This window comes from Watersipora subatra, chromosome 11, assembly GCF_963576615.1.
Source record: "Watersipora subatra chromosome 11, tzWatSuba1.1, whole genome shotgun sequence".
NCBI classification, from domain to species: domain Eukaryota; kingdom Metazoa; phylum Bryozoa; class Gymnolaemata; order Cheilostomatida; family Watersiporidae; genus Watersipora; species Watersipora subatra.
Window position 1 is genome coordinate 25642119 of NC_088718.1, and position 12475 is coordinate 25654593.

Sequence of the window (12475 nt, forward strand, 5' to 3'; positions counted from 1 at the left end):
ATTTTTGAGTGGTACAAACGTTTTTGTGAAGGACAGCACTGAAGGTGATGTTAGGTCTGGCAGACCAGCGTCGGCAAAAACCTGCTCATAAATCGACAGTGTGAGGTCACTAGTCATGGCAGATCGACGTTTAATAATTAGAGAGATATCTGGAGACTGGACTTAGTTTTGGAACTGGTCAAAAAGTTCTAACTGATAATTTAAACATGAGACGAGTCGCTAACAGATGACCAAAAAGAGCTCAGGATGCTTGCAACGATTTTAAGGAAGCTTTCAGGAATGATCAAAACTTTATTTCGGAGGTCATAATATCCTTGTTTTCCATAAATTCACTCAAAATTCAATGCAAATACGCTGCTCCGGTTTATTAAACATGACAATAAAAAAGATTTAAAAATTGACCGAAGCAACTGACAGACCCTGACATATCGTCGGCTCACATGAGAACGCATTGTCATAGCAACTTGAAAGTTTGTGACAACACTTCGGAGGCGTTTCCCAGCAAATGCTGCAATGGATTTTTCCATCATGTGAATATGCAAGTGTATACAACTCCATTCCGGGAACTTTTGGATCAGACCTCGTATGTAAGTGATTGGCAAAAAGAGCTGAAACCAATTGAACAACATATTGATTGCCCTTCATTTCTCTAGCTTGCCAAGATTAATTTTTTTCTTTCGAAAGAAAATATAGAACCAGACGTAAATATTTGAGCAAATTATGCTACCATTACCATGGTTCTGGTACCCATAATAAAGTAAACCAGAGACTTATGGATCAAAGATAGTTTTTCAAAATTGATGAACCGTTTGGAAAATCCAGTCTAGACATCATGACCTTCTCATCTTCAATTTTTTCCTCAATTCAATTTTTAACCCAATATTGCTGACTAGCTGCAAAGCTATTCTCTTGGTGATAGAGTTTAAGTCTACTAAACTGAACGACGTGAGTTCGAATCCCGTTTATAACCATTTTTTATCTCAAACTGCAAGCGTGGCTGAAGAATGTGAGTTGCCGTGAACAAGCAAACACACGCTCGCTGTTGTATTATTATATAAAAAATGTTTACATCATTCATCGGCTACACATTTTGCTGGTATGTAAGCCGCTGTGAGTCGAGTCCAATTTTTGTATTTTCAAAGTTGTCAAGGATACTGTTACCATTGCAGCATAATAACTGGTCATACAAAATGACCTTGATTTAGTATTTTTTGGCCAATATTCAACAACCTCGCATTCGAATTGTGAAAGATGACTTATCACAGCCTCTAAGCTGAAAACCTGTTGTCTGGTGCTCAAATTAACCCGCAACCAAAAATAAAGTGTGCACCAACTTTTCATCTGTAGAAGATTCATCGATCTGTTTCTTTCTTGGAAGAAGATATCTAACCTTAATATCACCTTTGTACTAAATTGACATAACTAGTTTTAGCGGCATTAATACATCAGGTTGTTGTCTTACCTTGCCATAGTCTGAGCTGTTGGGATCAACACAGACTGTAGCCAAGTAGTCTCTCTTTCCAGCCTGAGGCTGGATGCATGGGAGATAGACTATTTTCTCTCTAGGAGCTAGTTTCATAGCGTCACGAGGGGTCGCATACCCTGGCCCGTTGCACTTGTCGCATGTTGCTACAATACCAATTACAGCAGTCTGGAATTTGGAAAAATGATACAGAAATGTGATATAAGATGAAATTTTAATCTGGGGAAGTGTTTTTATTAGCTTTCAACAATAAAGATATTATTACTAACAGCTGCTTCCTTTGCTGCCACCAAGAAATGTTGCTTTGCACCACTCTATGATGCTATTGGCTAACTGCACCACTCTATGATGCTATTGGCTAACTGCAACACTCTCTGATGCTATTGGCTAACTGCACCACTCTATGATGCTATTGGCTAACTGCAACGCTCTTTGATGCTATTGGCTAACTGCAACACTCTCTGATGCTATTGGCTAACTGCCACTATTTGAGATGCTATTGGCTAATTGCAAAACTCTCAGATGCTATTGGCTAATTGCCACACTCTCTGATGCTATTGGCTAACTGCAACACTCTCTGATGCTATTGGCTAACGACAACGCTCTCTGATGCTATTGGCTATCTGCAACATTTTCTGATGCTATTGGCGAACTGCCACTATTTGAGATGCTATTGGCTAACTGCAAAACTCTCTGATGCTATTGGCTAACTACAACGCTCTCTGATGCTATTGGCTAACTGCAACTATTTGAGGTGTTATTGGCTAAGTGCAATACTCGGAGATGCTATGGACCGACTGCAATACTCTGAGATGCTATTAGCTAATTGCAGATCTCTGAGATGCTATTGGCTAATTGCAACTCTTTGAGGTGCTATTGGATAACTACAACACTCTGAGATGCTATTAGCTAGCTGCAACACTCTGCGATGCTATTGGCTAATTACAATACAACAAACGCTTGCAGTTTGTATGCCTCATTGGATGAGCTCTTCATACAAATGTTTGTCTCATCCAAACAAAGATTCTAATGACAAATGAGAACCTGAGCTCTCCCTTCTTTCATACTCTCAGATGGTCTTCACTAAAGTGTAGTAGATTAATAAAACATTATTATTTTGGTATGCACCGATTTATTCATATTACATATACAGTGTTGTTTATCTATATTGTTATTTATGTTGTTTATTTATATTGTTATTCATTTTATTTATTTATATTGTTCAAATATACAGTGCTGTTTACTTGTTTGAACTGCACCCAATCTATTTATAAAACAAACTCACAAACAAGCTTTTAAGAGATTACATTAAATTAATTATTTCCATATTCACTTGATTGCAAAAAATTGCCTCATAATACAAATAAGCAGCAATACAAACTAACTCTGAGAACGATTCAACCTCATACTGCGAGGGTCGACTGTAGTTGGAGAAATGACGAGAGTATTCAAAACGTTTGATCGGTATCAAGTTATTGTCGTTACAAATAAAACTTAGTGCTAGGATAACTTGGTATATTAGCACCTTCTCAAGTATTAGGTTAAATTATATAAAAATTAACAATGCTTGCCTATTTTCAATAATACTTTATTTTGGCTCAACACATATCAGATTTATCATCATTTTAAGTAATTACTTTGTGTACGACCCTCATGCAGGATATTTTAGCATGCTTGTTTAGAATCGTAGACCTATTAACTGTACTATATATCAAGTGTAGTCTATAGGTCTATGCTTAGAATAAAATAGCCTAATCTGTTTAGAACAGGAGTTAATTGCAGAGATAGAGTTATTTAAGGATGAGGTTCAGCTCAATCCTTTACCCAATTCTACCGGTTTTACCTTTTTTTCAAGAAAAGTCACTTGCATAACACCTGCTATATTAGCGACACCTGGGTGCGCCAGGGACTAGATGCCGGTTCACACTATATCGCTGTACCTCGGCGTTGTCATTTCGGCCTTGTCATTTCGGCGTTAGTCGTCGATTATGTGAACCGTGAATTGATGCCATCGCCGAAGCATCGCAGATACGTCGGGAAAGTTTGCAGATGTCAAACTTTCTTGATGCTTCACCAAGCACCGACGACCGCCTTTCAAGTGTGAACTATTTCAGCGATGATAATTCACGGTCGTGAATAGCGTGATTTACTCATATTCGTTTATGATAGTCGCTGTGGGACTAGTTTTTGATTCCCGCATGCGAAAACAAAGAGGCTTTTTCGCGATAATTTAAAAAGATATATGTCACGGAGTATTTCCTGATGGAAACGCGAATGGGTTCGTGATAGTGTAAACATGGATATCATTGACAATCGCTGAAGTACTGTGGCATCAACGCTGAAATACGGCGATGTAGTGTGAACCAGCCTTAAGCTCTACGCTGGGCCAAGCTCAAGCAGTCAAGTTTCCATAAGGAGCTGTAGTAGAGTGATGGTTGCGCAACACTTATGAAATAACAGGAAAGCAAGTCCTATGCGTACGCGCAATTGCATAGACGTAAAACACAAAGATGGCGCATCACATGGGTTTTCGCATCCAAATAGTGACACTGAATCACGGCGGAACGAGGGTGACACGGCTTTTTTCATGTTGGTATTACAGCGCCACACGGGGGTGTGTCGCTACGCTATCGCTGTATGGAATTATAAGCTGAAGATAACTTTGAGGGTCCAGGGTTTGAAGAGATGACATTCCTATTGCTGACATCTCAGGTAGAAGATGAGTCATCAAGCAAACTGTTCGTTTATACAAACCTTCCAGGGATGTTTAAATATGTTGATGTGACCTAGATACTCTTGACTTATCTCTTCAATAATTCTGATAAAAATCTAAAGGCTAACCACATGTCGCTGATAATCTCAAGGTTCCCAAGACGCGGTTAATCCGCAAGTTTCCGCCATCCACAAGATGAAAATGACAAAAACCCGCAACTCAAGCGAGTTTTGGTACTCACAATTTTTTTAAAAACGGTTCTTGCTTGCAAAAGATGGAGACGGCACTTGTGAAAGATGGAGACGGCACTTGTGAAAGATTCTCATTAAAATGCATTGCAAGCTACTACATTTTAAACGTTTTCCACATTTCAGTCGTTCTTATTTCGATCTGACGTAGACGTACTTATCATTTTTTAATGAAACTTCTTTGAACCAATGTCCAAGGCTTAAAGTACGCTACTGATTGGCCCGTATGATAGTCAATTCTGAGCTGTATGCCTTTGGTAGCGAAAGGCTTAACCGCTGTTCATGCAGTTTTACAAACTTGTCACAGGTCTAATCACAGGTCTAATCACAGTACTAGCTTCTTTACTATCTGGGGCTTGCGGCTAGTTTTCTTCTTTACTTGTTTTTTCATTTCTACTGCTCTTACTTTTAGCATTCTTTGTTTATTTTAGTAACTATAGCCTGTGGTTATACGAAATTGATTCTATGGCAATAACATCGTAGGTGACTAATTGCAATATTGATTACTAAGCTCAAACTAGCTGTTCCATTTTACACTCATCTTCCATAGCTCCAAGCATTAAGTAAATTAAAGTGATCCATAGCGGTGCTAGAATACCATTTACTAATTATTCCTGACTAGAGTTTTCTAACCTTAAAGATGTAGTTGCATCAAAAATGAAATTAGGACCCATAAAAGGCTAAAACATCAGCTACAATTTGATGCCATTTTTGTCTTTGTAGACCAACCCTGTCCAGAGATATATGCGTTTGAATGAGGCCCTCTTTTAAAAAGCTCACGTTCCAGCGGGTGGCTATTTCGTGACGTCACAAGCTTGTTATCTGAAACGAAACCACAAGCGATAAATATGAGGTCGATTCGTTAGCCAATCATGCGTGCGAAATTTTTATATAGGTCGTAATAAATGTTATCACTCGTAAAACGCGTTGTCTGTGATCTCGAAGATTCTCCAAATTAGATCTCATTACTCGTTACTGATTCAACGCGTTTCAACAATTACTAAGTTATACATAGTTTTAAAATGGCTTCAAGTTCGAGCGACCGCTACTCAGAGTTATCTGAGCAACTTTTAGTAAAAGATTAGAGTAGACAACCTATGGCCAAAGCTGACAGGCATCAGCAGCGTTTTGCTGCAGAAGAAGACAGAATGTAGGTAAATTAACTTAGAGTCTTCTATACTTTAGCAAATGTAATATTTTTTATAGTCATAAATACATATACTAATTAATAAAATGATAATTCTTTGCTATCTCCAATCATCGTTTCATAGCTTATCTGCCGTTTTACCTAGCTGTAATATTTTTTTCGAATTTTCTTTGGTAAATTAGAGTCATGATTACAAATTATTTTCACTCGAAAGGAAGTTGGTAAAATCGATTGATCATTGCAAATCTTTAATTTCCAGAACCAAAGCTTTGAATCGTTGGCTTGGCGTACTTGTGCCTTTATTAAATGTTTATTCGTTTTTAAAATTACACTCGCAATCTATTTAACTCCCAATTTGGAAGCTGTCAATAGATACGCTTTAGAATGACATATATTTATTGCATTTTTTTTACTGATTACAGAATGTTTATGTCGTCCCACCAGCCGAAGAAGCTTTGTCAGTGTTGAAACTGCCATAAAGGGGAAAGAGAAACTTGAATGCGTGCTGGATGATGTTTTGTTTGAGTTTGTTGCAGTAGATGAATTTGTCTTATTGTATCAGCTAATACTATCTGAGTGGCCACGACTTGATGAATATTTTTAATAAAAGTTTTATGCCGAGATGAAAATATTTTTGCTTGTAAAAATTATATAATAAAATAATATTGTTGAAGATAATGCAAAACATGATTTGCAGAATATTGTAGTGTATCGGATATGGTATATGGGTGTCCGCAGAACTGGAGAATGTGAGTTCAAATCCAGTTTGCAGCAGACTTCTCATTCTTAAAACTCTATCCCTGTCTATATTCTTTTCAAAGAGCTTGCTTATTTCACTTATCTAGTATTCGGTAAGAATACTACTAGCAAAAAACGAGTACGTAGGCAATAGGTAATAGGCGACATAATGTGGGCGGGGCTTATGGGAGGCTGTATATCGTTTGTATGGGAAGATGCAGAACTGTGCTGATACAAACACCGCGTTCTACAAAAGTGACTTGACAGAATTACCGTAGACCGGTAGAATTGGTAGTCGGTACCCAAATGTTTACACAACATTTGGAGAAAGTGAGTAGAACAAATTTTCAATTTTCGTTATTTGAGGCCTTTTAAACATTCATAATAATGCATCTGTAGCAGGATTTAAAATTTTATTCTAGCCAACATGAGCAAATACAAAATAAGATATATGCCAATAGAGCCGCGTAAGACTAGACTTTTATCGCAAATAGCCGATGTGAATACGAGAGATAGAGACAGGTTGCCAAACGCGTGACATCATTTTTGGCGAGGCTGGGCACGTTTTTGTGGCCTGAGTGTTTTTACGGCGATCAGATTTTTTCGGTTTTAATCTTCAAATATCTTGGCAATGCGATCGCGTAACACAACAAACAACATATCAACTGATAGAGAAAAAAAATGCTTTCTTTTAAGATCAACTTAAATTTTGACGCAACTACATCTTTAAACTTTGAACACTCAAAGAATTTTATTCTTTAATTTTCTTTTGTAGTAATTATGTTGTCAGAAAGTTGCAAGGCAGCACTAGCAACGCTGGCAGCAATTGCTCACTAACTCATACCTTATTCACATTTCTTCATGATTAGTATACTAGTTAATTGTGATATAATATGGCTAAATCGATCTAAATGCTTCATTAAATATATAATAGAGAGATTTTGACACTTTAAACGAGTTATCAACATGACAACCAAGGTGAAGATTTCCTAGTCAGAAACAACAGAAGCGTAAAAGCTTGCAATCAAATGGTTTCGGTTGTTTTCAATTTGGTATAAGTAGCCACAACCAAAACTTGCTATGATTGTATGATTGTACAACGTGTTATTAGGGAATCCAATATTCACTTCATTTCTTCACAACCGACTGACTTATATGTGATCTAGAATACAGCAGCTTTAGTCTCACGAATATAAGACTGGAATTAATAGATCAACTTTACTAGTAATTTAATTAAAAAGTGTTTAATATTTGTTAAACAAAGAATTCTTTTTATCTATACCAGTATAAAACTTAACACAACATTTAGAGTTCATTAGATAGATTATACCGACGCGTCAACAGAAAAAAAACTATAAAAAACCATGGACTTGACAAAATCTGTCATTGAAGAAACATTTTTTTGAACATGCACAAACTGTAAAAATACTGCGGACTCCATATATTTATTATTATTAGAAACTTAAACAACATGCTAAAACAGTCTGATAAAATATAACAATATTTAGCAGTAGATTAAAATTCATATACCAAATAAATATTAATCATAAAAATAGCAAATGCGTGTGACGGAGGTCAAGGGTGACAAAGCTAGTCTTTACACATAGACAAAAGCAGGTCAGATACTGGCTTGCTCCAAGAGCCCTTTCATGATATTCCTATGGTTCATACCAATCTAGGAGCAACCACAAGCAGGCCATGACACAACAGTAACAGGGGCTATGTGTATGTCTGGCAGTAAGAGCAACCACAAGCCGGCCATGACACAACAGTAACAGGGGCTATGTGTATGTCTGGCAGATGATGTGGATTAGTAGTTGTGCTCACATTAAGTTAGCATGCAATAAGTGTTTTAATGAAAACTTGCCTGTTGTGGCCCAACGCTGATACTTTGTTAAACAAATAAAGACTTGCATCAGAGGTCATAGTGACGCAGTTGTGTCTCAATTAGCAGCACACTTTCAAAATAGAGCGATTGAAGTATGAACAATGTTTAAAATGGAATAACTTACATGGCATTTTTTGCACATCATTTGCAAAGGCCATTTTCATATTTTGCAAGAATGAAACATTTGATATTTGATAAAAGGTTGCCACGTTGATTAACCAGGCCCTAATAACATAGTACTAACCACACCCTAATAACATAGTATTAACCACTAATTAAGCCCTAATAACGTAGTAAGTGTTTACTGGTGAAATTTATACAACCAATCACAAATTATTTATTTAGCTTATTCGCCCCATTTGATGTTATCTTCCATCAAGCCAACATATTTCTTAGGAAGCAACTGAATTATCATGTACACCGTTCTACATGAATGTAGGAGAAACACAACAAATAACTATTATATAACAGTTGGCTCTTCCGCTACCGTAAGCCGATGTAGCGGCTTTATTAATGTTAACCTTAATATTGCATTTATTTAACGATGCTCTTATAAATACATTTTGTATAACTGCCATGATGCGTTGGCCAACTGTGATTGCGCGATGTTCACATTATGAAGGAATAAATTAGTGATGAGGGAGGCAACTCATACCGGGCTCTTGATCAAATATAATCGGTTACTTATCAGGTTGCCGTTAGTTTTAGGATCTAAAAGCCAGATTGATGTTTACAGACTCAAGAGCCGGCGTTTTGGGCTTCATCTAGATAAAAAAGCTTCAACTCAGCAGTTTGAAGTTCTGCTAAAATATCATTCTCTAGAAACTTTACTTGAGTTAGAAAAAAACTATTTGCTGAAATCATGAACTGATTGATGGCTCGGTTTCACATCAAGGCACTTGGAATATTTACCATGGTATAGATGGTACCAATAGTGCTGAAAACCAATAAAAGGTGACAACTCTCATTTAATGTTGGCTGTCAAGTTTCTTACTCCGATTTGCTTAGCACTGGCCATGCCATCATGCTTATGTAACCAGGTCAGCAAGAGGTCAACTTTGACTGCCTTATGGCAGCCTTGAGTCTAGCAAACAATGAAAAATAGGATAAGTTTTGGTTGAACGCTCTTCTAGCATCTTCAAAAGTGCAAAACTTTATTGTTTGTTTCTATAGAAGCAAAACCTAATATATTATTTGATAATTTAGTAAAAATATTATATGTTGGGATTTTTATATGATTGGTTTGTGTCAACAATTATCTAGGTGCAAATAAAGCTCATGATGTCTCAAGCCCTACAAGATTTGACCCATATTCCAAAAAACACTGGTGAGCTTGAGTGACACTCACTATGTTTCCATGATGCGCAGTGCTTCGGAGTTGCGCTATCTCCGAATCATGGAAACGGCGTCTTCGCACTGAAATCACTGCGCACTGATCAGTGCGAAGCCAGTGCAAATTCGCAGCAAGGAAACAGCGACTGCGCAGTGGCTGCGCATAGCTCTCATGCCGTGGAGACAGATTTTTCGATGGCAATAAACTAGTACAAAGGTTGTTCTGCTAATCTTGTTTTTTCACTATTCTTCCGATCTTCTTTCACATAAATTTAATTATAGTCTGCATTCACGAGGATGATAAGGTGATTACTTTCCTGGACTTTGTTATCGATGCCAACACTTCGAAAAATAGGTGGCAAGTCCTAAATTAACGTTTAAATAATATATTACTTGAAAATACTTATTAAAAATGTATTACTATGTAAAAAGTGTGTTAAGGTTTGTAAAACCTTGTGAATGTGTATTGTAAATAAAAGTATAATGACGACAGAATAATAAAAAAAGACTGTTTATGACGTTCGGTATCCGTGATCGATTCTATTTCTCCATCAGGCGATTCAATTTATACAATTTCTCTTCTCTGGCTAATTTGCGGTATTTGCTGAAAACCACTGCGCAGCATGGAAACGTACAATCCCCTCGACTTCGGAGGGGGCTGCTTCGCAGTACTGCGCACCATGGAAACATAGTGACTGATGACTGGTATGACAGGTGAGCTCCCGAACAAGCTTCCGGACAAGCGCGTAGCAGGCATGTTAGAGTGGCTTTCATGGCAGATGATGCGTTTGTGATTTGACATGATTAGGGATAACTGTGCCTAGGAAAGTGATGCACGAAGCTAGTTTAGTTCAAAGGAGTCGATAATTGGACTTTAAACCAAGACCAGGTGATGCAGACTGATTCTAATAATAATGTATAGTATTTAGAGAGCATCAGTGGCATGCCTAGTGGGCTAGAATGCCTGACCACCAAACTGCTGGTTGGTGTTGAATTCCCAGAACAACAGGAAACAGGAAAAACAGCAGTGGTGGTAATAGGAAAGATATTCAACCTTAAAATACTCTCTGCAACTAGGCATGTTTCCAGTCATTGAGGTCTCTTCACCACTGGAGGTGGTAAAGAACCTCCAAGACATGTCCAGCCAAGACTACAGAGTCATTGTGTGTACAACACTGACTCTTAAACCCATGCATAGCCTCTGCTTGCAGAAAGCTAAGCAGGCATGATACTTGATCTTCAAATGTAAATTAGAGCTGTCTACCTTTTCAAATCTCCGAATAGCCTGAGATCATGGTGATATGTTTGTTACAAAGAACTTAAGACTCGCACTTTGCTTTCTCAATTATCCAATGATAAACATTAACATTGACTGTGCCTCAGCTCCGACTACTTGCAAATTATGCAGAGCTATATCTATAACTGACTATGATAACACCACATACATATTAGCATACTAGTTAAATCCAAGGCTAAATTCAGACCATAAAACAATAGTATATAATAAATGCACGCATGCAGCTTGAAGGCCAAAAACTACAAAGTTGGTATTTTGTAAAATTTAAAAATTTTATATACATTTTTGAAAAGTCACTAGGCTCTACAGCTAACTGTCACCAGGCCCTACAGCTAACTGTCACCAGGCCCTACAGCTAACTGTTAAGATATAAACTTTTAAAAAGTTTCATTCATCATTCTATTTATAGTTCTGTCTATGGTTTTATCTATGGAATCATTCTGCTCATTAGCACAAGAGTGAATACAATCGAAAGGCCAGAGACGGATTTACAGTAGCACATGTAATGACCTGCTGTCATGGAACGATAGGTATAACTGACTGTTCTGACCATCTAGTATGCTAGCGAATAGCTGTTACTAACCTAGACACAACCATAGACACAACCACAGCCAAGACAACAAAAGATATCAAACAAAGGAGAGATCCTTAAATACACAAAACAGCTATATGAAGCATAGAAAACTTTCCCATGTCACAAAGGCCCTTGCAATCTTCCACACAATTCATCTAGGTTGCCTCGCTAGAAAAATCCATTTGAAATTGCAGTTTCTCAAAGTAACAATATGAAGTCTGACTGTTCGACATTTTGCGGGCCACGAGTAACACCCCCTACATCTATACGCTGGATAACTGACTATCATTGTCAGTCTCAACTGCCTGAGAGATACACCAAAAATGACAAATCTAAAACATGTGCCCTAAAATGGTACCGGAATAGAATAGGGAGAAACAGCCATGCAAAAAAATTTCAACACAAGATTTGTTACTGAGGACACATTTTTCTAAAATGCATAAATCGTGAAGATACAGCTGACATCAGCTTTTAATATAACTGCACAAAATATCTATTATTAATAAAAACTCATATAATATGTTAAAATAGCATAATCACTTGGTCTCAACATGCAACAAGTGTCAGCAACTTGTTTATCCTGCAACATCCACCTACCTTGGCTTGCCATCTCGAAGGTTCCTCCGAAGCCGCCTGTTTCTCAAACACGTGAGCACAGACTGACTGAGTAGCGTGGCCGCGTCTCTTTTGACATGCAATTTGTTGATTCTGTAGTCTGTGTTTGTCAAGCCGATAGAGGCAAGGCGTGTCACTGCCCGACAATAGCCTTGAAAAGTGGCGCCTGCTGTAAACAAATATTTGAACTAATCCAAGATGGGAACAACTATTGAGCATGGCAATTGGATGCTACACGCTCCGCTGCAGCTTTTAGCATGTTTAGTGTTGCCAGCCTGATTTGAGTGTCTCTCTCTTCTCAGGTTCAAAGAAAAGACTCAATACAATGTTCGTCCAAACAAAATTTGAAGCGGGTTTACTCACTCCTCTAGCCTTAGATCATGTCTCACCCGATTACAGCCGACCCTCGTTTGTTTGCCCTAGTACAAACTGAGGCCATG

The 12475-nt window shown here is 37.7% G+C and overlaps 1 protein-coding gene across 2 annotated transcripts in view; it reads right to left on the reverse strand.

The window, feature by feature from the left end:
• Positions 1 to 12154, reverse strand: part of LOC137408823 (methanethiol oxidase-like) — a 45118-nt gene extending 32964 nt beyond the window's left edge. For both annotated transcript variants that reach the window (XM_068095403.1, XM_068095404.1), the window contains exons 1-2: positions 12018 to 12154; positions 1463 to 1629 (exon numbers count right to left, since the gene is read on the reverse strand). In XM_068095403.1, the coding sequence (XP_067951504.1) occupies positions 1463 to 1629; positions 12018 to 12030 (180 nt within the window). In that variant the 5' untranslated portion in view covers positions 12031 to 12154. The remainder of the gene's footprint in view (positions 1 to 1462; positions 1630 to 12017) is intronic.
• Positions 12155 to 12475: the final 321 nt, after the last annotated feature.